This window comes from Herpailurus yagouaroundi, unplaced genomic scaffold, assembly GCF_014898765.1.
Source record: "Herpailurus yagouaroundi ecotype Mexico unplaced genomic scaffold, PumYag 196, whole genome shotgun sequence".
NCBI classification, from domain to species: domain Eukaryota; kingdom Metazoa; phylum Chordata; class Mammalia; order Carnivora; family Felidae; genus Herpailurus; species Herpailurus yagouaroundi.
Window position 1 is genome coordinate 9,491,592 of NW_024412427.1, and position 27,319 is coordinate 9,518,910.

Below are 27,319 nucleotides of genomic sequence, written 5' to 3' on the forward strand. Positions count from 1 at the left end.
GCTTTATAGAAAGCTCTCGATAATATTTGTTGAATGAGAAAATGAACCTCATCATTGTTATAAAAACCCTTCAGCTGCCCCAAATCAAGATTACTTAGCCTTAGTGAAGGCTCCCTTATAGGCTCCCAACACTGGAGTATGCAAGGTTCTTGTCTCCTCCCAAATTTGGAGCCCTTTCTAAAGCCTAGTCCCAACCACCCATCTCTGTAGCTTCATCTCCTGTCCCCCCACCCCCTAGGATGGCCCCTCCAGCTTCAGAGAGCCACATGCACCCATTTCCAAACACACCACACTCTGCATGCACCCAAGCCTTTGCACATGCGCTCATTCTACCAGAATCCCTTTCCAGGTCCTTCAGCCAGTCCCTCCATCCAACGCTCTTGCTGGCCCAGGCAGTCTGCCCCCCTCCTCTCTCTGTGGGTCAGCTGGAGCACTCAGGGCTGTGGCCATGCCCCTGACGAAGAGTGTGTCCCACGCGTGTTACTAGCCCAGACATCATCATTGCACAGTCATCATTTGCCAGTTAAATTTTAGAGGTGGGGCAAGTGCCCCAGAGACTCAAGATGTGGGACCTGGCCAGCATTGCCTCTTCCAAGATGTGACTGCGGCCCTTCCTGGCCCTGGGAGATTTTCCACATGCCATAGTTTATAATAACATAGCACATAGGTCCAACTTTTTCATCCACTCACTCTGGAAAACTTTTCAGCCCAGGAAGCTAGAGAGTGAACATCCCCTGAGTGTGACCATCTCCTCCAGCTGGTCCTTACACACATTTTCAAAGACCCCGAGTGAAATACCTGCTGAGCCACAGCAATGTGTGCACACTGAGACACTGCCCCCGGGGGGCCACGTGCTTCCCTGCCCCCAGCTTGGCCATGCCAATCCCTCAAGCTCAGGCGCCACACAGGAGCCAGTTGTGCAATGCCTCCTCCGTGCAGCCTGCCCCCGGCCCCAGACATCCAGCCCAGCCTCCTGCTCCACAGCACACAAGTCCTTGTTTCTTCTAAGAAGAAGCTCCCTTTGTCTCATTTCTGCCTTCTGCTTCAAGATTTTATCCAGCAAACTCTTATCAGGTCAGAATGAATTTATTTCTACATTGTGTTTTTTAACATCAAGATGTAGTAAGATGGCCAAATAGAGCTTCAAACACTCAGTGGAATGGCTGTGACTCCCATCTGCCAAGAGTTATAGATGCAGCAACCCCAGGAAGTTAGCCCCACTGCAAGTGCCTTGGAGGCCTGGCACAACCCTTGTGTTGCAGGCAGCCAGGGGTCCAAGCTTGGCAGGGGAGCTGAAGAAGAGGCCTAGACTCCTGAAGAGGAGTGGATGTGGGGGGCCACAGATAGCATGAGAGCTATGGCAGCAGGCTTCACAGAAGAGGCAGTGGGGCCCTCTTAAGCCCCACGTGAGCGGACAGAGCTGGCCTTGGAGCCAGAGCCGCCTCAACTCCCTTTGCTGGCTCTGCCAGGCTTAGGAAAGGGCTCGTCAAAGGAAGGGCTGAGGGCCTAGAAGATCCCATTCCCTCTCTCACCGGTGAGCAACCTGTGAAACCACACAGCTAAATCAGGCCACTCATTTGTGTGCTATGGTAAAAAACAGAACTCAAAGCTCTCACTTACCAGCCTCAAATTCCTCCCTTCTTCCCTGTTTCTTCCCCAGAAGCCGGGGAAGTTGGAAGGGAATTCTGAGCAGCTGGGTCAGGATCAGGGACAGACTGCCCTCTCAGAGCCACTTTCCTGTTGACAACCCGTGTGACCCCCACTCTCCCACTGTGTCAGTCTGGAAGCCACCTCCCTCACTGTGCCCCAAGAGTCAGCAATGTCAAACTTTAATTTCAAACTCCACTAAGAGGGCCTGGCAGCACCTCTTAGCCCCCAAATCCTCCTGGGAACCCCCCACCACTCCCCACAACCAGGTGCTTCCTAACTGCCTTTCTTATCTGTTCCTCTCCCCATGACCTAGAGCCAGCCTCCCCTGGACCACCCACACCGCTCCTCCCTGGTCCCCCAACCTCCTGTCCTGCCTTTCCAGTACCTCCTCCACCCTGGCGGGCCATTTGAGAAGTCCAGCCACATCACTACTTGGTTTGAAACCTTTCAATGGTGCCAAGTCCCAGTGAGCGGACTTGGAACAAACCCTTCAGTGGGGGCATTCAAGGCCTCTGGAATCTACACCTGTTTCAAATCCCAAAACCCATAGGAGCCAAGAGGACACAAAGGCGGTACACTGGGGAAGACAAAGCCACATAGCTCAGGGAGCCCTGGCCCTGCCTTAGAGTCTTGTCCAGAAACCAGGATGCACTCCTGTGGGTAATGGTTCCAATACTAAAAGCAGACCTACACTGAACACTGACTAAGCCTGGCCTGAGCAAACTCTTCACATATAGTCAATCCTCCTGTAACTATGAATTCACCTCCTTGATAAAATTTATTTGTAACCCCAAAATCAACAGTCACAGGGGGTTTGTGGTCACTCTCAGACACGCACAGAGGAAAAGTTGAGTCACCCAATGCACAAGGTTCCCGGCTAAGGTTGAACAGGTGACTCTCTCTGCCTTCTTGTTTTGGCTCTCACACTGTAAACAAGTGTCCGTTTCCTGGTCCATTTAGTGCTATGTTTTTCCATTTTTGTACTTTTTATTGGTGATTCTCTATTTAAAATGCCCCCAAGTATAGTGCTGAAGTGCTATCTAGCGTTCCTGAGTGCAAGAAGGCTGTGATATGCCTATGGAGAAAACGCGTGGCAGATAAGCCTTGTTCAAGTGTGAGTTATAGTGCTATTGGCCAATTCAGTGTTAATAAATCACCAGTACATTAAATAAGGTATCTTTAAACAGACACACACAAGACAATATACGTACTGATTAGTCGGTGAAAATGTGCAGGGCCTCTATTTCCCATAGGAGCAATGGTTCAGTATTCATTAATTCAGTGTTTGTCAGATTTTATGAATATAACTACTATGAATAATGAGAATGGATGGTACCTTAGCCAACTGAAGCCTCAAAATGGGTACACGTGAGGTAGCTCTGTCATTGCCCATTTTACAGGTGAGGCTCAGAGAGGCGAAATGACTTGCCTTATCTCACCTCCCAGCTAGGCAGAGCTGGGGCTGGGGCTTAAACTCAGGCTGCCTGAAGGTTGACTATTACCCTATGCCCCCCACCCACTGCACTAACTGGGTAAGGGTCATGTGGAGGAGCAGCCTTGGGCACATCAGTTATTTTACCCAGAAAATGGGATGCAATATCCAGTATGCCCTGAGTAGGAGTCAAACAGATGAGAGACAGGAAGCTCTGTAATCATAGCTGGGCCCCTGCAACTACTGTTACCAATGTTTCTGGATTAAGGAGAGAATGATCACCTCCTGGGGAACCAAGCTGGGGGCCTGTCAGGAAGACATTAAGACTGACTGATTGGACCTAGAAGGATGGACCATAGTCACCGAGTGGCAAGGAAATGCCTTCACATCAAGGCATCCTCTGTGAGCAAAGGAGCAGGACAGCCCCCAAGGCATGTGAAGACCGATGTGGGCAGGGCACAGCTTGGTAAAGTAGAATTCAGGTAATGTAACTGGTAAAGGGAAGACAGGGACCAAGGCAAGGAGGCTGAAGAGAGGGCTGTCTCCTCTCAGACAGGGTCCTCTGCTTCCTGGGGCCGCTTGGACAATAGGAACAGTGGCATCTTCCTCCTACCCACAGCAGCCCTCATAAAGTCCCCCCAAAACTGGACCATGGTTGGAGGGTTTCACAGCACCAGACATGAAAGCAGCCAGAAGGGCGTATCACCTCCTATCTCAATAGCCCAGTGCACCAGGCAGCTCCATGTGCACTGCCAAGGCCATCTCAAGCTGAGAGCCTCCAGAATGAATCTGAATCCATTCCTCCTCCACAGTGGCCTTGCTCTCTCAGAGAGAGGACCTCATGCACTCGATTACACTCCAGAAGCCTTGGAATGCCCCCCTTACCACCCACCTCCATCTGCAAGGCCTTGCCCCTCCCCTACAAAAGCACATTTTGTAGAGACTGGCTTCCCTCTATCCCCCCGGCTTGGTCTAGGCTTCCATCTTCTGCCCTCTGGCCTCCCTCCTTTGTCAGTGGTTCAGCACACCCACAGCCCCTCTCCCAACAGCAGCAGCCTGAGGAATTTTTTTAAAGTACAAATTGGATTACTTCCTTCCCTTTCTAAAGCCTTCAAAGGCTCCCCACTCCATGAAGAATAGAAGGCACACTCCTCACGTTGGCCTACAATAACTGGCCCCTGCCACCCCCATCTCTAGCCTCAGTTCCTAGACTTTCCCCTTGCTCATTCTACTCCTGCTGCACTAGCCTCTTTGCTCTTCCTCAGACACTCCAGGCACATGCCCACCTGAGGGCCCTTGAACCTGCTCTTCCTGGCCTGAAATGATCCCCACCTCATTTTTGCAGGTCTACCCCTTCCCATTTGATCTGAGGACCTCTCTGACCGCCCTGTCTAAAGCTTTCAGCTTTGAGAACCCCATTTGTTTTCATTCAAGTGTTAACCAACTAACTGATTTACTTGTTTTTTGTCTCTCTCCTACCAGAAAGAGCTCCTGACTAACATAGGTTCTTAAGGGTAGAGACCCTAGTTATCTTGTATAATTACAATGCTTTCCCAGCACCAGGCCAGTACATGGCTGGGTTCTAGAAATATTTATTGAATAAATGAACAAATCCCTATTTGACAGTTGGGTACACTGAGGCTCAAGGAAGAATGATTTACTCCTGATTCTGAGTTGGAATCTAATGCCCAGGACCAGGGCCTTGAGCTTTTAGGTGAGCCCCCCCACACCCACCCCGCCCCCGCCCCCCCCGCCCCCACTACAGGAACACAGTCTGTTGTGAAGTAAAGCCTTGAGTAAGTCTGCTTGAAGTTGGGCAATGAGGCCGTGGTAATAAGAGCTCAATAAACCCTAAGGAATGGGTATCAGAAATTGAAAATAACCATTCCTAAAAGCTGGCAGCGAAAGAAAGCAAGCAGCACTTCCAGCAACATTTTCCAGTGAGGGCGTATTACAAGTACGTATTTAAAAGAATCATTACTGAATGAGTCCTGGCCAGGTGCTACTTTGTTCCAGACATAGGCCTGGGAGGGGAGATAATTATCACTGATGTTTTATAGAGGAGGGAATAGGCTTCTTACTTTGAAGAGTGGCAGTGCAGAAAAGCTCTGCTCTGTGAGGCCAAGGTACCAGGCTCTGGACTCAACACTGGATGTGGTGGGCATCAGACCTGAACCTTTACAGGCCTTGGTTTCCCCAGCTGTCAACGAAGTGGATTGACCTAGAATGGGGGTCACAAGTTCAAATGTCTATAGGAGATTGGTTATCTAACTCCTCTGGTCCACAGCTGCTTGTGGAGACCTGGGTGAGAGAAGTCAGAAATCTGGACTTAAAAAATAATAATAAAACCTTCAAATGTTGAAGTGGAGTTAGTTCATTCAAAGTTTTAAAAAACACAGTACAGTACCTGCCTGCCACCTAGTGTAGCCTGTGGCACACGTGGCTATGTGGACTTTGTGACTGCTGGAGCAGCTGTCCTCAGACCTTGCTTTTTCTGGAGCTCTAGCCCCTCTCCCCCAGCTCTCAGGAAGGCTGTCTGTGAGGGCCTCCCCCTTGGAAAGGAAGGAGGCCCTTGGGAACCTTGAAATTAAGGCAGCCAGGAGGTACCTGTGCTGGCATCTCCAGTCTGGCTCGGTGAAAACAGAGAAAGCCCCTTCTGGTGGGCAGACCGGGTCTGGTTCCAGACTCCTGGCACCAGGGCACAGGTGGTGGGAGAGCCCTGCCCAGAGTACAGATGGCCAACCCCCTTCATGGGCCTGGAGTGGCTGCCTGGGAGGGACCTGCTTGGTGGCAACTCCCCTCCCTCTGCTCCCGGAGACAGCTGCTCCTCAGAAGCACTGTTTGCACCCCAGCTAAGGGCAAGGGTGTGAGAGGGTTCTGTCCTGACATGTCCAGGCCTGAGGGGCTGGAGGGAGGGTTAAGGGGCTAGAGGCAGTCCAGTGCCGTCCAGATGGACCCAGAGTTCAGGTCAGCTGGGTCTCTGGGCCGGAAGACTTCATGTGCTCTGGGGCATCTCCCCTGGCTGAGGGTGGCCGTGAGCTGGCCCAGCATGAGGCACTTTAACTTCTCAGCTCATCACCTCACCAGGCCTACCATTCCCGTTTCAAAGAGGAAAAAAGGGAAGCTCAGAAGAAGTGAGCAGCGCAAGGTCACATGGCCAGTGAGTGGGAAAGCCAGGATCTGTGCTCAGCCTTTTTGATTCCAGAGCCAGTGCTCGAGCTACAACTTCACCACACGGCCCAGGGCTGGAGTTCGGCGCCACCTAGCAGGGCCTGGCTGAGATCCTGGCCAGGCCAATTCCCCAGTCAGGACCTAGACAGGCTCCCATTTCCTGGATCCTCAAGCGGGGTGCGACGATTTCCTGAGTGGGCTAGAAGGTGGCAGCCTCTGGCTCTGCTAGCCATGGGGGGCAGAGGCCTGGCGAACCCTGGACCAGAACCCCCAGCACATGGAAGGAAAAGGTACACCCCAACCCACGCCTGTGACCACTGCTGCCAGCGGCCCTCTTCCTCAGGCCCTTCTCCAGATGTGTGGTCCCAGGTGCTCTGGCCCTCTCACCAGATACCAGAAACCTTCACATCGGCTTCCCAGTCACCCAGGACTTCCCCGACTTGGCTCCTACAGTTTCAAAGTGAAGCTCAGAGAGGTGAGGCCGCCTTTCCCAGGTCACACAACCGGTCAAAGGGGTGCTGGGATTAGAAATGAGGATGTGGAGCCTCCAAACTCCAACATCCTAGGAGATAGTAATGCCAGTCATTTTCAAACCAGGCTCTGAGGGCCCACAAGGGGGAACTGAGGAAGGCTTTTGGACTTTCATCCCACCCTAGGTTCCTCAGAGCAGCTCCCGCTTTCCTTTTTTTTGTTCCCCATCTGGAATTCCCACACAGTATCTGGAGACCCACCCCACTACTGCAACCTCCTCACAGTACAGACAAGGAAACTGAGGATCAGAAAGGCACATGTGCTGAGCATCAAGTGGCAGAGCAGGGACCCCCTGTCCGGGGCTCTAAGTGTGGATGTGTTCCCTCTTCTCCCCAGACTGAGAAAGGAAGATGCCTTCACATTCCCAGCCTGGAGACCACCCGCTCCAGGCATTCAGGGAGGCAGCCACCTGTGTGGAGCCCTATACCTCCTTCAGCCTCTGACCAGGGGACCCCAAATGGCATGCCGTTTCCAAAATCCATTTCCACCATTACTGCAACAGTATCCAGTGAGCAACCTGTCGGGCAACATTCACTCTTTGCCATTCTTCCTTCCTTTCTTTTTTTTTTTTAATTTTAAAAAAGCTCTATACCTGGCATGGGGCTGAAACTTAAAGTCACACGCTCCACTGACTGAGCCAGTCAGGCGCCCCACCCCTTGTCCATGCTGTGTTGGAATCTGCCACAAACATCATCTTGTCGTCTTACTTATCCTCCGAGACCTGCCTGCAGAGTCAGCTCTGCCAACAGCTGTGCTCAGAGGCTCCTGCCCTACCCCCCAGGACACCTATGACCACCACCCCTGGGAGTCTGAGCTTTAAAGAGATGCCAGTTTCCAAGCTGCAGTTATTGAATCATGACTTTCCTGTTGTATCTCAAAGTTATAACTGGTAGTAGAGGGTGCTGCTGAGTAGATGATATTCAGAGTTACAGGGCTGCTGTTGCCCCACTTCAGTGTAAAAACCTGATGTAACAGCCTCTTGTCTGGCCTAGTGGGGAGTGGGGAGCCGGGGTGGAGAATCCAAGGTTTGGCTTTTCAAATACGGTCTCCAGCATGTGAAACTCACTGTTGCCTTTCTTAGTACTGGGAAGTACTACTTAGAAAATGCCTTAAAAAAAAAACAAAAAAACAAACACCCTCACTTCTGGAGGGCTGACGTCAAACCCTGGTGATGGGTCACAGAAGCCCGGCTTTTTACAGGCTGTCACAGGCCCCCGTGTCCTGTGTGTAGAGACAGACACTGCTGCTCTGCGCACCTGGATTGTTGGCCTCTTTCATCATTCTGAATGACCAAGAGGATCCCAGAATAGAAAAAAGGTGTTAACAGGCTCATTCACTGTGACAGGTGGCATATCGGGTGACAGAATCAGAGCCAGGAACCCTGGGCAGCTGAGAGATGGGATGAAACAGTACAGAACTGAATGGGGAAAACCTTGAGTTCAGGTCAGGTCAGCACTGGCAATGTTGCCTGCCCTGGTGCCAGAGACCTAAGAAGGGCGAGGGCCTAGTCCTCAGAGCTTATATTAAGATTTTGATCCCAAGTTAGACAGTTACGTAAGAAAGCAGCACATGTGGAAAAATGCCTTAGCGACTCCAGCTGACCACAGACACGGTGTGAGGCTGCACTAACAGAGAAAGGACCAGGGCGGGGTGCAGCCCCACTGAACTCCGGATAACATTGTGGGTAATGTTGGCAATTCTGGACAAGGGGCATTGGCCAAATGGAACCTGATGAGAAGAAGGCAACCTGTGTGGGGAGAATTCCCACTGTGACAAATCCATCCTGTTATGACAAATGGTTACTTTACAGCAGGGAAGCCACACATTGGGTCCCGGGCAGTAGGATCCAGGATGAGTAAGTCCTTGTCCTGAAGAAACTCGCACTAAAATGCCGAGGTGGCAAAGAAATGCCTCCTGGGCATAGCCACATGGAACACTGCCACATGGAACACTGCGTGAGAAAGCCAGGGACTGACTGAACAAGAGTGCTGTGACTGATTAGTGATGTCTGTCAAAGATATGCCACAAGTGGGGTATGATACAAGTGCACCATGAGTCATGTCTAGTTCAACGTGAGGAGAGCTGGGAGAGACTGGGATAGTGGTCCGGAAAAGAAAGCCAATTCAGAAAAGTATGGCTACTATCTTCAAATATCTAGAAGACTGTCACACATATATGTGCCCCACACTAGAGTGGGGACAGGAAGGTGAGGTTGTGAGGGGAAACATGTTGCATTATAAGGAGGCACTTTCTAAAGGGCAGAGCTGCCCAGGAGAGTTCAGCTAGGCTACACACAGGCATGATGGCTGCTGGGAGAAGACACAAGCCCTCGTGGGTGTGACCTTTCAGATTCCATCCAAGCCTGAGATATTTGTCCTCTCTTTGCCCTCCTATTTCACACCCAGTTCTGGATGTGACATCAGACAGCATTTGTGTGTGTGTGTGACATTCATACCTCAAACTTTTTTTGTTTTGTTTTGTTTTTTGCATCCAGAGAATCGTTATCAATAAGCAAAAAAGACACAGGAGAATGTTCACTCAGCCTAGCTATAAGGGAAATGATGTGAGGACTAACACCAGGGCCTTGGCACAGATGGGGCTTAAAACGCCTTCCTCTGGGAAAACTAGCAGCACAGAGGCCCTACCTGAGATGATGAACCCATCCTCAGAAAAGGAGATTGGCCCACACTTGCCACCCCTCCCCCACGACATACCTGCTTCTGAGCTACAAGAGCAGCTGTGCACTAGGAGTCTGAGTGTGTGAGCACTGGCTCTGCACTCACCGCACCACTTAGGCTCCTGGGCCTCAGTTTCTCTCATCCATAAAATGTCAACAACACGGACTTGCCCTGCCCACTGCCCTGGGATGGCTGTGAGGGGGTCTCGAGTAGATAGGTGGGAAAGGGCTTGATGGAGTCCCACATAGCTGTTGCCCAATCCCAGCCCCACCAAGGCACTCCTCAGGCCAAGGGCTGGCGCAGGAAGATTCAGTGCCCTGAGGACCCACAGCCGTCCACCCTCTCCATGCCACACCTGCATCACCATCTGATAGTTTTGGGTGGTGACCACTCTCTGCACCCTCTTTAAGCCAACACAGGTCACAGCTTAATTATTCAGCTTCCGGGCCTTTGCACTGGCTGCTCCCTGCCTGCAACACCCTACCTCCTCCCTCGTTCTGCCTCCTCTTCCAGATCTCAGCTCCAGCATTACTCCCTCCAAGAAGCCTTCCCTGACGGGCTCCAGCTCCATCCTGGCTCCCTTGCTGGGTCAACGTCCCATGTTTAGATGTGCTACTGGCCCTCACCACCACACTGTTTTATAGGCCTGTTTGCTTTTCTACTTCTCCCTTTAGACCCTGAGCCCCCTGAAGGCAGTGACTATGTGGTTTCCATCCCTGTAACCTCAACTTCAGCCCAGAAAAGGTGCCCAGGCAAATGTCTGCTGACACTTAGGAGGTAGGACCCTGCTTCTGACTTTACCCCAAAACTACTACAGACCTTCAGGGCCTTCCCCCTGGAAGAAGACTGTGAGGACACGGCAAGTAGAGAAAAATCTGTAAGAAGTGACTTGGCAAGCAGGAGACAGAGGCGCTGGGACAAGTCGTGACTACAGCGTGACTACAAGTCCTCCTCACGCCCCCATAGCCCTCCCTACTTGATTTTTCTCCCAACCACCTCTGAAAGCACAATATGGTAACATTTGGGAAGATCTCTTTGAAAGAACACCTACCCAAGTGAAGGTCACCAACCCTGCCCACAGAACCCTGCCCCCACAATGGCAGTGTAAGAAGTAGGTGAATATTAGTGGCTGATACTCATAATTACCAGTGGTATTTATTGTCTGCTCAGGAATCGGTGGCTACTGCAGTGGCCCAGTCACTGTCCGAGGTCCTTACACCTGCATCTTATATGTGATCCCAGCGAGGAGATGTTCTCACCATCTCCCCTTGTGCTGCTGAAGAAATGGAGGCTCAGAGAGGTTGAGGGACCTGCTCAGCGTCACATGGCAAATCATGTGTTATCTGTTAAGTGAGTGCAAACCCTATAGGTTTCAATCTCCAGAACCCAAACTTCACAGCATCCAGTATGACAAGGAGTAAAAACACAACTTCATGACAAGCCAGACTGCCACACAAAATCCTACAAAGCTTAGAAGCCGCTGTAGAAACACAAGTTCGGTCTTCTCCTGCTGCTGGTAGAGTCTCACTAGAGTACACCTCCACAAAGACCTCAAGCCCAAACCAGCACCCAAGGGCTGAAGAAAGTGGACTTTACCTTGACAGCTTCTAACCCTCTGGGAGCTACTGTGCCTCGATGTTTTTGCAAGCATACTCATCACACCTCCCCAGGCTTTGCGCTGTCCTGCCAGACCCTTTTCCACTCTCACAAAGAGACCTGTGACATCACCTGCCCCTGAAACAGTCCCTTCCCCTGCCAGGATTGCTGCACATCTGTAAAAGCTGGGGAGTATACTAGGTTGGAAATGGCACAGGTTGCACTGAGTGTGCTATTTCTCGTTGACTGGTAGTACCCGCCTGTGTTAAGAAGGATTCTGACGCTGTGCCCGGGCTCAGTGGGAATGCTGGGATTGACTGATGCAGACCGCCATGAGCCTAGTATGGGAAGTAACTGCAAAGAGCAAGGTATTTGTTGTGCCTGGGCCAAATGATCACAGAAATGCTCTATTCCCATGGTGCAGAATCACTGTCCTTGACTCCCCACTGAAAACCTTAACCCCTCATCCTCCCCTGTAGGACCATCAACAACAGAGTTTCTTGGGCAATGTTTAAAATCCAGTAAGATAGGAAAGCAACTATTTGTTTCAGTCTTCTCACCCTCAAAAGACTGACCAATAAGGAACCCTCAACAGCTGCAATTTGTGAGGGTGGCTAGTTTCCAGCCCATGTGGTCACTTAAGTGCTGAATGACCTCAGGCCAGTCACTTCTAAGTCTCTGCTTCTTCTGTAACATGGGGATCAGGAGCCCTATTTGCCTTGCCTTTAACCACATTTGAACATGGTGCTAGGATCCTCAAGACTGCAAAAGGAAGTCCATTATCTGTCTCACCGATTTTGGGATGTCCACATGACAGGAAGTATTTGTCCCATTTCTCAGAGGAGGAAGCTGAGGCTGAGAGAGGTGGAAAGACTTGGCCCAAATCCCACAGCAAGTAAGTAGTTAAGGAACTGTGCCTGGGTCGTATAATTAAATCCACAGCCTTCCCCGTCCTATTATTCCACCTCCACAGGGGGGCTGTGGCTAGGCTGAATGCAGCCACCATGGGCTTTGGAACCAAGGCCACCTGTGTGGAGAAAGCCCTCCCAGGAGATGATCAGTCTTTTAACAACTATGTTGGAACATGAGCACATGAAACTGTGAGTTGCAATGTGCATTAACTGGGAGAATTAATCACCACCCAAAGACTTAATTATTCAGAGATATTACCCCCTTTCCAATACATTCTCTTAAAATGGGCCTGTGAATGAGGCACCCAGAGTGGTTGAATTCAGAGACAAAGTAGAATGGTGGTTGCCGCCAGGGGCTGGGTGGAGGGAGGAATGGACAGCGGTTGTTTAATTGAGTGAAGAATTTCAGTTTTGCAAGATGAAAAGAGTTCTGGAGAAGAATGGTGGTAAAATAATGTGAGTGTACTTAATGACACTGAACTGTACACTTAAAAACAGGGAAGATGGTAAATTGTTATGTGCATTTTATCCCAATTTTTTAAAAAGGGGAGGCTAGTGAGGAGCCCACTGAGGAATTCTCTACCAATAAGCCCCAAATATCAACTTGCTGTTTTACACCCCAAATCCAAAGGTCACTAAGTAAAATATTTAAAACACTTATAACATGAGGGCCACCTGGGTGGCTCCATTGGTTGGGTGTCTGACTTTGGCTCAGGTCATGATCTCACGGTTTGTGAGTTCAAGCCCTGTGTCGGGCTCTGTGCTGACAGCTCAGAGTCTGGAGCCTGCTTTGGATTTTGTGTCTTCCTCTCTCTCTCTGCCCCTCCCCGACTTGTGCTCTGTCTCTGTCTCTCAAAAACAAATAAATAAATGTAAAAAAAAATTGAAAAAAACTTATAACATGAATGTTTAAAATTTCAACTTTGAGTTAAATGTGTTTGTGAGAAGGGGCTGATCTATAATCTGCCTACAATCTCCTTCCTGACATTCAAGAAAGGGAAATAAAAAGAAAGAATTCAGGGGCACCTCAGTTGGTTGAGCATCCGATTCTTGATTTTGGGTCAGGTCACAATCCCACAAGCCTGGGATGGAGCCTGCATCAGCACAGAGCCTGCTTAAGATACTCTCTCTCTCTCTTTCCCTCCCTCCCTCTGCTCCTGCCCTGCGCCCATGCACACTTCTCTCTTTAAAAAAAAAAAAAAAAAAAAAAAATGAACTATAAATAACATTGTAGAAAATAAGGGAAAAAAGGTCATTCTAATCTCATCGCCTGGACACAATTACTATTATGGCATTCCATACCAAAACTTTTCAAGTTTATTTATTTTGAGAGAGAGAGAGTGGGTGGACACAGATGAAGGGTAGAGACAGAAGGAGAGAGAGAATCCCAAGCAGGCTCCACGCTGTCAGCGCAGGGCCAGATGCAGAGCTTGAACTTACGAACCGAACCGTGAGATCATGACCTGAGCTGAAATAAAGAGTTGGATGCTCAACTAACTGAGCCACTCAGGAGCCCCATACGACACTTTTTAACTGTGATCATTTTAGAGTTGCAACCTTGCTAAAAATAGAAACTTCTGCTTTGGCCTTCTTACACAGAAGTAGTGTGGTAGAATAAAAAGAACAGTGAACCAAAACTTCAAATCTTGGGGCGCCTGGGTGGCTCAGTCGGTTGAGCGTCCAACTTCACTCAGGTCATTATCTCAGACTCCATGAGTTCGAGCCCTGCGTCAGGCTCTGTGATGACAGCTCAGAGCCTGGAGTCTGCTTCAGACTCTGTGTCTCCCTCTCTCTCTGCCCCTCCCCTGCTCATGCTCTGTCTCTCTCTGTCTCAAAAATCAATAAAAACATTAAAAAATAAATTAAAAAAATTTTAAAAACCTTCAAATCTTGATTAAGCTGTGTGACTTTGGGCAAGTCACTTAACCTTCCTGTTGTATTACCTCTAAAAACAGCAATAACTGCAACCTGCAACAAACTGCCAACAGAAGCAACAAAACCTGTGAACCATGAGGTGGTATGTGAAAGGAAATTAGCAATAAATAGGGAGTGCTGCAGAACCCTTTTCTTGAGGACTTAGGATCAGTATGAAAACCAACCAGAAGGTCAGTATTTGGGAGTTCTGATGTTAATTTAAAAAAACAAAAACAACAACACCTCTTGATTCACTGACACTCTGGCTCCTACAGGGCAAGAAAGTTGTTTGCTTCAGAGAACAAGGTCACGGAGACTGATGAGGCCCTGCCTGACCTTGCAGGTCATTCCAGATATAACAGAACCTCTCCCTGTTCCCTCAATACGCTAAACAATTTCCACCTGAGGGTCCTGAGCCCTGCTGTTCCCAATCTGCCCCTGACTTCCTCCTTCCCAGTGGTCACCTCACCTTCCCTGACATGCCCTCCCCATCCTCAGTTCCCTCTCAGCACCTATTTGTTTCCTTCAAGACTCTTTATCACAAGCAGAGAGTATCTTGTATATCTGTCACCTTCTTGGATGGGGACTCCAAGCTGAATGGAAGCTCCTTGAGGAAAGAGACCAAGTCTGAACTGTTCCCTACCCTCCTCTGGCTCACCCCTGGCACTCTGCGCACAAGAATGGCTGACTCTTTGGAAAGAGAGGGGGTGGTTGTTTGGAGGTTGGCTTGTGAGGAGGGAGGAATTGGCTGGGATGAACCCAAACCCTCTTCTAATGAGTGTCTCCACACACTTGTTATGCGCGCCCCCTTTGTGGAAACTGCTGGGGCAGCAGTAGCAGAGGCAGCCTGCTGTTACAGGTGCTGTCAGCCAAGTTCCACTCTTCCTACGCTAGCCCAGGCCAAACTGTCCCCAGGCAGGCAGACACCTGTGGACTACTACCACACCCCTGTGCAGGGCAACACCATATCATGAAGCGCACGAAGCCTGGGAAGGCAAGAAAGTTCCAGGAGAAGCTGGAACTATCATATCTATTCACAGCACACTCAATAATAGGTCCCAGCAGGAAACTGGTCCAAGGAGTGATGACCCTTCAGAGACAAACCCTGGCTCTGAGTGCCTAGTTGACTCTGATGGCCCTCAGCAGGCATTCTAGCTTGATCTCAGCTCTCCTGGCCCTGGGCAGCCAACCCCTGCCATTCCTCCCTGATCCCCTGCCATTCCTCCCTGATTCCCTTCCCCTCCCCTACCCATGGCACCCCCAGACCCCAGGGTATCTTCCTCTCAAAATCTCCACCACCTGGATCCTACCCAGCTTTTGAGGTTTTGAAGGTCACCCTCTCTCTAAAGCCTGCCTCAATTCACTCCAGAGTCCCCATCAGAGCGCTGCACTTGGCAGACAAAACTTGATATCCCTCCAAACACCACATCTAGTCCACCTACATTCTTTCCAGGCACGGGGCATGGACAGTCTTTAGCTATTTCAAGTCTTCTCTCTCCCCCTGGGTATCAATAACAGCAGCGGCTAACATTTTTTAAGTGGTTCCTCTGTACCAGATACTGTGCTCAGTGCTTTACACACATTCTTTCTCTTGTCCACATGCTGAGACTAATGCCAGGTAATATTATCATCTCTATTTTGCAAATGAAAAAACTGAGGTCTAGAGAGGTTAAGCAACTTGCCCAAGGTCTCACAGCTCTTGGTGGCAGCCCAGGATCTAAACTCCAGCAGTATGTCACTAGAGCCAGGATCTTAACTACAGGTCTGTGAGACTTCTGGGGTGTGGGCTTTTCCCCCAGTGCCTGGCTCAGCCTTAACACAGTTAGGCCTACTTGATCACCTACCATGTGCTCAGCGTGAGCCCTCAGGGAGTGGACTTGAACCAAAATGGCTTTGTGCTTGGGGACCCTGTGATTGTGCAGAGAAGAGAAGTACACTGAAATTGTTATTTGTTGAGCAACAAAATTGATACCATATCTGCTCTGGCAACGCTGAGAATTTTCTTAGAAAAAGCACAGGAACTTAAGAACCCAGCTAATCTTTGAAATATACAGGCCAACCAAATCAGGTGTTAACATACTCCCTAGCTTCCAAGGGATCAAAACTGATTGAACTGAACGGCAGAGCTAGAAAGAGCTCCTCCTGCCAAGAAACAAACGGGGAATCTGAAACCCAGAGGGGAGAGGATCTTGCCTCAAGTTACCTAAACACTCCGGAGAAGCCATGGCTCCTGCTCCCCCAATCCCTGTCCTTTCCAAGTTCTTGAGACTGGGACTAGAACCAGGGCAGAAAGGCTTTCAGGCCATCTGGGTCCTTAAGAAGCTGCCAGGAGTTGAGGTAAATACCTGCCCCAAAGTGACCAAAAGTTTAAAAGTCTTCACAGTAGAGACAGGGCCCTAGCTCTTACCTTCACGGAGAATGGGACTGTTCTGTGGAAGCTGGATTTGGGAAGCCAGGATTTCTTTCCCAGGCCAGCATAAGCCCAGCTCAGCCCTGCTCCAGGACGGGAGTTTAAAAGGTAGTAGCTCCTCACCTGGGGCCACACCCGGGTGAGGCTCTCACCAGGAAACTCGTCGGACTGGCCGTCTCCCAGACAGCACAGGCCAGAACCACTGCCTGTCTGTAGCCTGGCGCCTCTCCCAGCTGGGCCCTGCTGCCCGCCCCCCCCCCCCCTCCCCGGGCCTCCAGAGCAAGAGGGAGAAAAGGCCTGCTCTCCTCCTGTAAGGCCAGCTCGGCCTGGATCCCCCAGGGCCAGTCCCAGCCTGGGCTGGGTCTGAATGAAGGCAGCTGCTTCCTGCTTTGCCTTTTTCTTTCACTTTGGGTTTTAACCCCAAAGTGAAACTAAAGACTGGGACGATGTGGGAAAGACGGTGAGGGTTAAGGCCTGGGAGGGCTGAACACCTGGGTTCTAATCCCAATAAGGCTGCCCACTCACTGGGACACCTGGGAGGAGACCAACTCCAGGCCTCAGTTTTCCCATTGATAAAATGGGAGGAAGGAACTAGGCTGGTGATTTTAAACTAGTCATTTTAAACTGGAAAAATTACAGAGCTTCCCCTTCTTCATCCTACCACTGCTGAAGGCTGAAAGGGAGTGGCAGAAATGCCCTGTGGGGGACTCTAAAGGACCTTCCTTTTGGCTCAGAGGAGGCAAAACTGGCCGTAGCGTGGGGACCCTCCTGGTCTCCCTGACTACCTCTTCCTCGCCTGTCACCCAATCACCTTCATCCTGAGCAGGCCCTGGAGTTCCAGCATCCTGGGGCAAATCAAATTCATCCTAGGCATGAGCCTGACTCTGTCCTGGCATAGCAATTGGAGACACCCACCAACAGCTGCCCCAGCCATCTATTAAGACTGACGGTAGCCCACTCAGGACTGGTCCAAACATCAGACTCAGTGACTCCAGGGTGCCTGGCACAGTGTCTAGCTAAGACCACTATAATCTGTTTTATGGGGTTTCCCCACTGGCTGGTTTACCATATTTTCCCACTAGCCTCGTGACATGAGAAAGGTATGGATGAGCCTCCCCATTTTTCAGATGAAGAAAATTGAGGGTCAGAGAAGGGCAGGGACATAGTGGCCAAGCCTGCACCGGTATTCGGGAGCTCAGTAAACATTTGCTGAATAAATGAGTTCACTGGCCCAGCAGCTGCCAAGCAGGTGCAGCCCAAGCCAGAGAAACACAGGAAGGAGGATACAGTGTGGGAGGGAGGATGCTTCTCCCTGGAGACCAAGTCATAAACAGGTCCCAAGGTACCTACAACAGAATTCCCTCCACCCAATCCTGGCCCCATCTTGTCAACCCTCCAGCCCATTTCTTCCCTTCATTTCTCACTTCCTTCCATCAGCACCTTACTCTGGAAATACCTCATTGGCTGAGGACTACTGGGTGACACTGGCCAACCCCCTTCCCCTGTCTGGGCTGAACTGGAAAAGTCTGTTCTCAACCAAGGAAATGAATTTGAATCCAGGGGAGGTAGAGTGCTTTTTAAAAAATACACATTTTCAGAATGCAAAAGAAGGTAATTCAAAAACATCTAGCAGGGGCACCTGTGTGGCTCAGTTGGCTAAGCGTGCAACTTCAGCTCAGGTCATGATCTCACGGTTCATGAGTTCAAGCTCTGCATCAGGCTCTGTGCTGACAGCTCAGAGCCTGGAGCCTACTTTGAATTCTGTGTCTCCCTCTCTCTCTGCCCCTCCTGCACTCACACTCGTGCATTCTCTCTCTCAAAAGTAAATAAACATTAAAAAAACTTTTTTAAAAACATCTAGCAAAATTTTAGGTGCATAGACTCTTTGCAACAACAATTTCACTTGCAGGAATGGTTCCCACAGCTCCACGGGCATACATGCAGGCATACATACGTGTGGGGAAGGGTGCTCGCTGCAGCAATGCTCACAGCAGCAACACTGGAAACAACCTAAATGTCCTTGAGCAGAGGACTGGACCAACAGCTGGTGGTCCATCCACTGACAGACTGTCACATGGTCATGGAAAAGGAGGCCAAGGACCTGTGTACATCTACAACATAGTTAGACTTGCGTGAAGAAGACAAAGCACAAAACAGCAGGCTGTAGGCAGAGAATATGCCACCATTTGTGTAATAAAAAAGGATGCTATTGACATAGCTGCCCATATATGAAGAGTATTTCTGGAAGGAAACATCAAGACTGTTCCCAGTGATCACTGAGGAGTGGAGGTGGGAGAGACCCTAATTTTTCATTGGGCACTTTTTTCTACAAAGTTTGAAAGTTTAGCCACATACACAAATTGCTTTTTTCAATAAAAATGTAATTTCTACACATAAAAATAACTCTAGCAAAATGCACCCAGAGAAACCTCTTGTATGTCTCAGAGCCCAGGCATCTGGATTTTGAGGCCTAGCCTCTACTGGTCTAGCCTTGTAGAACAGGTGGTCAGCCTCTGACAGTAGATGGAGGCAGCCTGGACATCATAGGGCTCTGGCAGGAGAAAAATGTCAGACTCATAAAAAACTTGGTCTTAAGGCATAGGGAAGATGTGAATATGGCCTGACTGTGGAACAGGTTCAGCTAAGAGAGAGCTCCTACAGGGAGCAATGGGGAAATTATTATGTAAGGCTGGTAAGACGGGAAGAGGAAGGATTATTTCTTTCAAAATGGGATCCTAGCAAGTCCCTTCCTCTCTAATGCTTGGTTCCCACTCATGGGACCTGAGGGGGCTGGGCCAGAGTCCTTTCTAGGCATGAAATTCTAGGATGCGCCTTTATTTCATCTCATTTAATATTAAAGGAGGCAAGGGAGGGTCCCCAGCTCAGCACATGGCCATAGGGCTCCACACCTGTGCAGACTGTAATCAAATATTTGGAAGCTGGAGAAAATTCAGGCCAGGATGTTGAGTATAGCAGCCCTCGGGCAACTCCCCCACCCCTTGTCCCCCAGGAGAAGGAGCAGATGGCCTTCTGTTGAGATGTCCTTTCTCACCTTCTTGTTAATAATTAAGTCATGACTGAAGACCTCTTTTGTCACTCTGAAGTTCAGTTTGCAGAAATTTACTGCCTTGGCTTGCTTTTCCACAATGCTCTAGGCTCAGGACTCACAGACTACAACAATCTAGATCTAAGCCACAAGCCCAAATTACAGGGGTCTGCAGTGGAAAGAGTCCAGGGTGTGGGTCAGGAGTGCTGGCGTAAATCCTGGCTAGACCTCAGTGATACTGTGAACTCTGGGAGGTGAGTGACTAAGTCTCTTAAGACTGCTCTGCTTGCCACTGTAGTGACAAGGCCAGCTCGCTGCCTGGCACTCAGCAGGCACTTAAATATTTGTTGAATGAATGAACAGCTCAGCCAGTGAATCCCAGAGTAACCTTGGTCAAGTCACTTTCTGGAAAACAAGGAGAACAAGAATAGTAATGACCTCCCAGAGGTGTATAAGATCTACCGAGATAAAGTGGATGAAAGTACTTTGCAAATCAAAAATAGGCTAAACAAATATTAAGGATCCAGAACCAACACGTGGAAAACAAAATAAAAAGAATGAATATATGTATGGATGGTCAAATTTGTGAGAAACCATGGGGCAAATGGTAAAGCATTAATCAAATGAATTACTACAATTGAAAGCGACAGTACAGGCTGCTTGCTCTAGTCCACTGTTCCAATGTCTGAGTATTTTCTCACAAGAGGCTGTGTCTATTCAGAAGCAGAACAAAAATCCCTCATCAAAACCTTTGTCTAGATTTTGGTATGAAAAAGATGGGTGCAGTTACAATCATATCTTGCATATAGTTGGGCTCAGAGAACATTTGCCAAAGTAGACTGGCATATGGGTCCTGGGGGTGTTTACCTCCCAGGGAGGCAAAGAAGAAGGGGAGTGAGCAGAGCACAGAGGATGTGCCTGCCATGTGGTTGCTCTGCCTCATGACCCAAGGTCCAGCTCAGGGGGACACACAGAGGAGGAGAATGATTGGCCAAGCCATCAGTTTCCTAGCTGTGCAGTGGGACCAACCGTTGCTGCCTCCCATGGAAGCCGCTCGGTAAGTACCAGTTCCCTTCTCCTTCTCTCTGCCCAGGAAGTATCCTTGGCTGCAGCCTGCGAAATGGGAACTGGGCTCCATCACCTGGCTCTCCAGTGTCAAGAGCAACTTGGGACAAGTCCCCTCCTGTCTTTGTGGGTGGCTGATTCCTCTGGCTGGGCCAGGGAACACCCTCTCTAGTGGCAGCTGGCTGAGAATCCCAATGAACCCAGTCACGGACGAGCCACTGTTGGATTAGACACATATGAAGTCCAACTCTGGAGGCTGCTCACAGCCTGGTGAGTAAAACTGATGATGTGAAGGCCCCTCACTTCCCTGACTCTCCTACCTTGAAGAAATTCTAAACTGGCACCAGCCCCGACTTTCCAGATCTTTAGAGAGTAAGGGCTTATAGGCTTTAGGGGACCTATTTGTGTGCCCCCAATTCAACAGGCAAGAAGATTCAGATTCCTGGAACCCTGATAGAAGAGTCTCTTTTCCAAGAAGCAGAGCTGAACTGTGGTAAGAGTCAGAGTATGCAGACAGTCAGCCCTGGGTCTCAGCCCCATTTTCCTTATCTGTAAAAGGAGGTCGGTAAGTCCCTTTGCCTCCAGCTTGGTCTAAGGATTTTCGACAGCACCCATGGAGGCCCTGGCACAGAGCCTGGCACATTGCAGCTATATAAGCAATTTGCTCAGATTGTTATTTCCTCCCCCAAAGCAGCAACACCCAACATCTTTCCCCCTGGGCCATCAAACCCCCAGACAGGCTCTCTTGAGAGAGCACGACACCCCCTGCTACCCTATATGTCTTTTCCCATCCCATGGGCTCCACCCAAACCTCACCCTCTTCTTTCAGCTGAATGCTTGCAGTGCTTCCTCCCTGTCATCATTTTCATTCATTCCAATTCATTCAGCCTGATTCACCTTCTTGGGGGGGGGGGGAGTTGTGCTACCTCTGCTCTAAAATCTTCCATGGCTCCCCAAAGCCTCTGCTTTTCAGCTGATGTCCAATGTTGCCTACAACTTCCTGACCCCTCCCAGATTTTTCATCCAGAGCCCTGATGCATCAGCAAAACTGGTCTACTCACCCTTTCCCTAAATACATGCTTACCTTCCAGCCTCCGCACCTCTGCCTTTGCACAAACCATTGGCTAGAATGTCAGCCCCACCCTCTGTCTCTGCAAATCCAGCCCCCTTCAAGAGGGCTCTTGTTTCCTCTGGCACACACTCACTTCTTCCTTCCCAAACAATGCTTTTCTTCAGCAGACGCTTAATTACAGACTGTCACACAGTCTCTCATAATTGTAGGCCTTGTCTCCCTTGTCAGACCATAAGTTCCCAAGTGCAGAGGCCCTGTCTGTTCTTTCCCAGCCTCTCAGAGCCCAGCCCAGGGCTGGGAGGACAGGGCCCTGGTCAGAAAGTGCTTTCCAAGCCCATCTGGCTCCAGGCTGAGCCAAGTCTAGCTCCACTTGGGACCATTTCTCCCCCTTTTGTCCTATGAGGAAACTTAACTGCCCAAACCAAACCTCAGTGTTCCCACTCTCCACCGGGTGACCTAGGCCAGCAATACACAGAAATGGTGACCTAGGTGGGCAGGCAGGGCCATGGTTCTTGTCCAGCCCTGGCATGGTCTTATTTTGGGATCCTAGGCACATCCCTGTCCTTACCCTTACCTGGGCCTGCTTCTTCGCTGAGAAACAAGAAATAATCTTTTAGCTGTAGAATATGGATATCATTTGTCTTTAAGATAGCCTTGGTTCCCACGAGTGGGTGGGTGAGGAACCAGCTGATTCCAACACAGGTGGAGGGAGGAGAGGCAGCCACAGCCAGGACTGGGAAATCCAGGAATCTGAGAGGTGATGAGACTGCACACCTCATCAGCCTCATTAAACTCCTGTTGATGACAGGATTGCGTTCCTGTCTAAGTGTTCAATTCCACAGCCCTCACCCTGGCCAGGTCTGACAGTGTCTGCTGCCAGGGCTAAGCAAGGGAAGGGTAACTTGCTTCTGGAAACAACAAATCCTGCCCAAAACAAAGATGAGGAGGAGCCAGTTTCCTCACCTGTAAAATGAGGATAATAATGGTATCTGCGTCATAGGATTGCTGCAATAATATGGTGAGATGATGCCACAAACCATTTAGCACAGTCCCTGGCACCTGGTAAATGGCACCGTAGCATCAAGTTCCTTATTCTCAAGGGGCCTTTACCACAGAAGTTCTTATCCTCACAGCAACCTGTGAGGAAGGGGTTTCCATCCCAACGTGACAGAAGAAAACTGAGGTACAAAAACTTGATCAATCCAAGGTCACGCAGTGGGGGACAAGCCAAGCTGTGATACAAACCCAGGAAACGCTCAGTTCAGCATTTCCCAGAGTGCAGCCCACAGGCTCTCAGCATCAGAGCAGCATCAGGTTTGAACAGCTGACTCCTGCCCCTACACCTGCCAAAGGAGACTCTCTGGGGAACCCAAACTTTATAAAGCTAAGAGACCTAAATTTTATATATAAGGAAACTGAGGTGCAGAGAGGTGAAGTGACCACTTTTCAGCAACAGCCACTTTTCTACAAGTATGGACCTGGGACAGAATTCACAGTCTGTTTCAGAGACTTCCTGGAGGAGGTGGCAGCATTTGACAATGTGGGCCTCTACGGGAAGAGAGGGCACCACAGGGAGGGTACAGCAAAAATAAAGGCTTGGGGCAGGAAAGGCCAGGCAACAACTGTTCAATGCTGCTCATGCTTCCAGATCCCTGGGGAGCCACCGCTGCAGCCGTTCCCTAAAAGCCCAAAGAGAGACATTCCTGAGCCAATCTGAACTTCTGGGAGGAAAGCCTGCCATGCTGTTGTCTACAACCAGCAAGTCTCTGGCCCTCTGGGTGTGTCTATTTGCTGCTCAGGATGACACAGCTAGGGAAGATGGTGACTCAGTCTCCACCCAGCCTAAAGCCAGTCCTGTTTAAGTTTGAGAAGAGCTCAGGGGCTGAGGAAAAGTCAAGCAAACCCTCCTTGCAGAACAGATACCAGACCCAGAGAAGGAGGCCTGAGGGACAGGCTACGAGGCAGAGGCGATAAATATGGAGCAAAGCTGCGGAAGAAGAAAAGTCAAGAGGGCTAGGCTCAAGCCCACTCTGACACTGCCATGCTGTGGGACCCTGAGCAGGTTCCTGTCCCTCTCTGGGCCCCCTATTCTTCATTCACCTGTGAAGCAGAGAGAACTCCAATGGCTTCTGACTTCCTCCCAGGACTGTTGTGAGAAACAATGGCCAGGAAAGAACCTGACAGATTACACAATGCCTCGCAAAGCAAGTGAGAGATTAAAGGATTACTCCTATTATTTATTACAACAGTCAGGTGCTTTCCTTGTTACCTCAACCTGAACACCAGGGGGAAGGGGGAGGGAGGGTGGGGAGAGGCTGGGTCTCTGTCTTGTTTCCTCAAAGAAAAAAGTGACCCAGATATTATTGGGAGATAAAAGTTCACATTTATTAAGTGCCTATGGTGTACTAGGTGTTTTTTAAACATATAATCTCACTTAATCCTCACCACAATGCTGTAGTGTAAATATCTTGAGTCCAGATGAGGAAACTTGAAGCTCAAAGAAAGTAACCTGCCCAAGATTACAGTCAATGAGTGATGGAGACCAATTAAAACCAGGTGTTTATGACTCTAAAACCCACATTAATTCTACTCTCTGAAACAATCTGTATTAAAGGCAGAACATGCCTGGTATAGAGGCCCAACTCAAGCACTGCCTCCTCCTGGAAGCTCTTCTGAACCCTTTGCCCAGACAGGAGCTCTCTTCTATGAAACCCCACAGCACATGGTCAGCACACATCTTGCAGCATTCGACACCTTCTCCCTCTAGGTCTGTGACCAAGCACACCTTTAACAGGTAAGATGAGATGCAGGTGCAAATAGGTGGCCTTTGAGTTACCTTAGAATCCTCAAATGCTGGAGGTGGAAGCACCAAAAAGCCCATGCCATCCAACCCCCTCATTTTTCAGAAAGAAAAATAGAGAGAGAGACACTTGTCTGAAGTCGCACAGCATCTTACCGCAGCCAGGAACAGAACCTTGGCATTCTGCCTCACAGAATTTCTTTAGGGATTCTGTGATTTCAGAATCAGCCTTAGGACAAAAGACTATTATTCCCATTTTACAGACAAGGAAACTGAAGCATAGGGGAAAGTGGCCTCCCTGAGAGTAAGATATGGAGACCAGAATCCAGATCCCCTACTTCCAGGCCAAACACCAAGCCCTTCTTCCTCCCCATCACAAGTAGTCTGTATAGTGTGTCAAGCACAGGGCCCAGAGTGAAAAGATCAATGGATGTTGGAAATGGTCATTATACACCAGTGGGCAAGGGACATCAGCCTGACAGTGACCTCTTGAGAGGCAGTGTCATAGAAGAGGACTAGGAGTCCTTGCTCAACCCTCTATAGGTCTCTAAGACAAGAGTGTTACAACAGCTGATCTCATCTGCTCCAAAGTTCTAAGACATCCTAGGCTCCTTGACAGCAGACTCCTGGTGTCTGTGGGGCCGCTCCCACTTGGGGCCTTTGTTCCCCCATTCTGCAGAGAAGCAGGAAAAGCAGCAAAGGCTCACAACTACAAACTGACTCACTTTATTCCCAAGTGCCACTGGCCAAACAGGGCCCACCCTCAAAAAACAATGGGATGGAATATGGAAAATCAAACTGTCTCCCAGCACAGACATCCAGCTATGCACACATGCCTACCTTTGCAAACTGACAAAGAGCAACCAGGAATCAGAGCATAAATAAGGGACGGCTGGCTCCCTGCCCTATTGGAAAGGCAGGCATAATCCTGAATAATCAGGTGGTAATGGAACAAAGGGTAAAGAACTCTGGGTAAGGAGTCTGGGGCTGGATCCCTGTCCTAGCTCTGCCACGAACTAGCTGTGTACCCTAGGCAAGCTGTTTTCCCTCTGGGGGGGCTCAGTTTAAAGACAAAGTGACACTTCACAAATCATGTCTACAGATGTTTCATTGATCTTCACGACAACTCAGTGGGGCTAGCACAGTTATTCCCTTTCTACAGATAGAGAAACTGAGGCTTGGAGTGATCAAAGGTCTCACAGCATGAAGTCGGCAGAATCAAGGCCCAGAGTTCTCAGATCACCAAAAGAGATACTCAAGGGTGGTCGGATCAAGAACAACTCCTCTCTCCCGTCATCCTGAGAGTCTCAGCAAGACTAAGGCAGCACAGTCCCTTGTTCACCTGCCCAGTCTGGTGGCCTGCAAAGTTCTGGCCACAACCCTACAGCCCAGCTGCCTAGAAGACCGCACCCCCCTGCAAAATTTCATTACTCAAGTTGGCAAGAACGCAGCCCCCACCCCCCAGCCGGGTCTAAATAAACGCCCAAGTGATATCACATCCTGCCAGCTCCAAAATAGCCCAGGCCTGCCCACAAGCGATCACAAAGTGCCAGGCCATGCAGGACCAAGCCAATAGGACGTCCAGCCCATGGCACCCTCCACACACTCAAGCAACTCAAAGCAGAAGCCTCAGAGCAGAAGGCCCCCCACTCCCACCTCTGCCAGGAGGCCTGGCCCCTCCCTCCTTGCCCCTTTCTTGGGAGGCCCCAGAGCCTCCTGCCCCAGCGCCAGCCCTAGCCCCAGCACCAACCCCATGGAGCCTCGCCGCGGCCAGCCTGCGGGCGGACTCCGGCCCGACCCGGACACCCCACCACTCACATTGCTTCAAGAGCTCCAGACACAAAGCCATGAGGGCCGGAGGGGGGTCAGAGACCCAGAGACCCGGCAAAGACAGAAAACGGGAGAGGGAGAGACAAGGGAGCAGAAAGCAGGGAGACAAGGGGCAGAGAAAGCAAAGGGGTCAAGAGCCCTGGGCAAAGGAGCGGGCTCAAAAGGGGGCCTTCAGCACAAGAGCCACTGAGTGGTGAGGCCACCAAGACAGATGCGGGGGCAGAGGCAGGGAGAGCAAAGCGGAGGACCCCAATCCCCAGAATTGGGGGCCACAGAGTCCTGAGAGAGAACAAGGAGAGACAGACACGGAGACAAACCAAGGGATAGCAGGAAAGGGTGAAGTCTGGGAGCTGGGGAGCTTTTGGGGGGTCCAAAGGAGCACCTAAGGGATGTCGGAGGTCCCAGCGTGTATGGGGGGGGGGCGGCACCAAGGGGGAAAACCCTGCGGAAATGAGGGCTAAGAGGAGGGCAAGACCACAGGGATTTGAGGGTACAGACAGAGGGGAGGACCCCTCCAAAGGATGTGCGGGAATCTCAGAGGGGAGGCGTGGGGGAATGAGGGGGGTGTTCTGAAGGAAAGGCCCCCAAAGATGTGGGGACACCGTGAGGGGGAGTCCCGAGGAACGGGACGCTCAGAAAGGGAGGCTCCGAGGGATGAGCGGAGAGCTTTGAGGGGGACCCGAGATCCGGGCGCGAGGGAGGGGCTGTGAGGCACCGCGAGGGCAGAGACAAAGAGACAGCGAGCCGGGGAGAGACAAAGCGGGCGGAGCGGGGAGACGAGCCCGAAGGCTGGCAGCCGGACAGAAGGACGGAAGCGCGAGCGGGCGGGTGGACGAACGGACGGACAAGGGGGGAGGGGGGGGGGGGCAGGGCGGGGGGGGGGCGGCGCCCGTCTCCTCGCGGGGCCGCGGCTGCTCCGGGCGGCGCTGGGCGGGCCCCGGGCGTCCGGGCTGAGGAGGCAGCGGCGACGACGTGGACCGGACAGACGGACGGAGTGACGGACGAGGCTGGCGGCAGCTGCGGCCAGCGGCGGGCACTCACCCTCCTCCCTCACGCGGCCCGGCCCGAGGCTCCGGTTTTGTACGCCCGAGGGGCGGGGCCTCCGGGTTAAAGCCCCGCGCCAGCCCCGCCCCGCCCCGCCCCACGCGTCAGCCGCGCGCGCGCGCGCGCCTCCCGGGACTCCAGGGGCGGGCGGGGACGCGCGCAGCCCCCT

At 50.7% G+C, this 27,319-nt stretch overlaps 1 protein-coding gene across 9 annotated transcripts in view; it reads right to left on the reverse strand.

The window, feature by feature from the left end:
* Window positions 1-27,319, reverse strand: part of DLGAP4 (DLG associated protein 4) — a 200,224-nt gene that overhangs the window by 38,659 nt on the left and 134,246 nt on the right. Inside the window, exon 1 of one of the 9 annotated variants that reach the window (XM_040447151.1) lies at window positions 26,095-27,133. The exons of 7 other annotated variants lie outside the window; for them this stretch is intronic. In XM_040447151.1, the coding sequence (XP_040303085.1) occupies window positions 26,095-26,125 (31 nt within the window). In that variant the 5' untranslated portion in view covers window positions 26,126-27,133. Of the gene's footprint in view, window positions 1-11,058; window positions 12,649-26,094; window positions 27,134-27,319 lie in introns of those variants that run through there. One more of the 9 variants, XM_040447150.1, reaches the window with a different exon arrangement.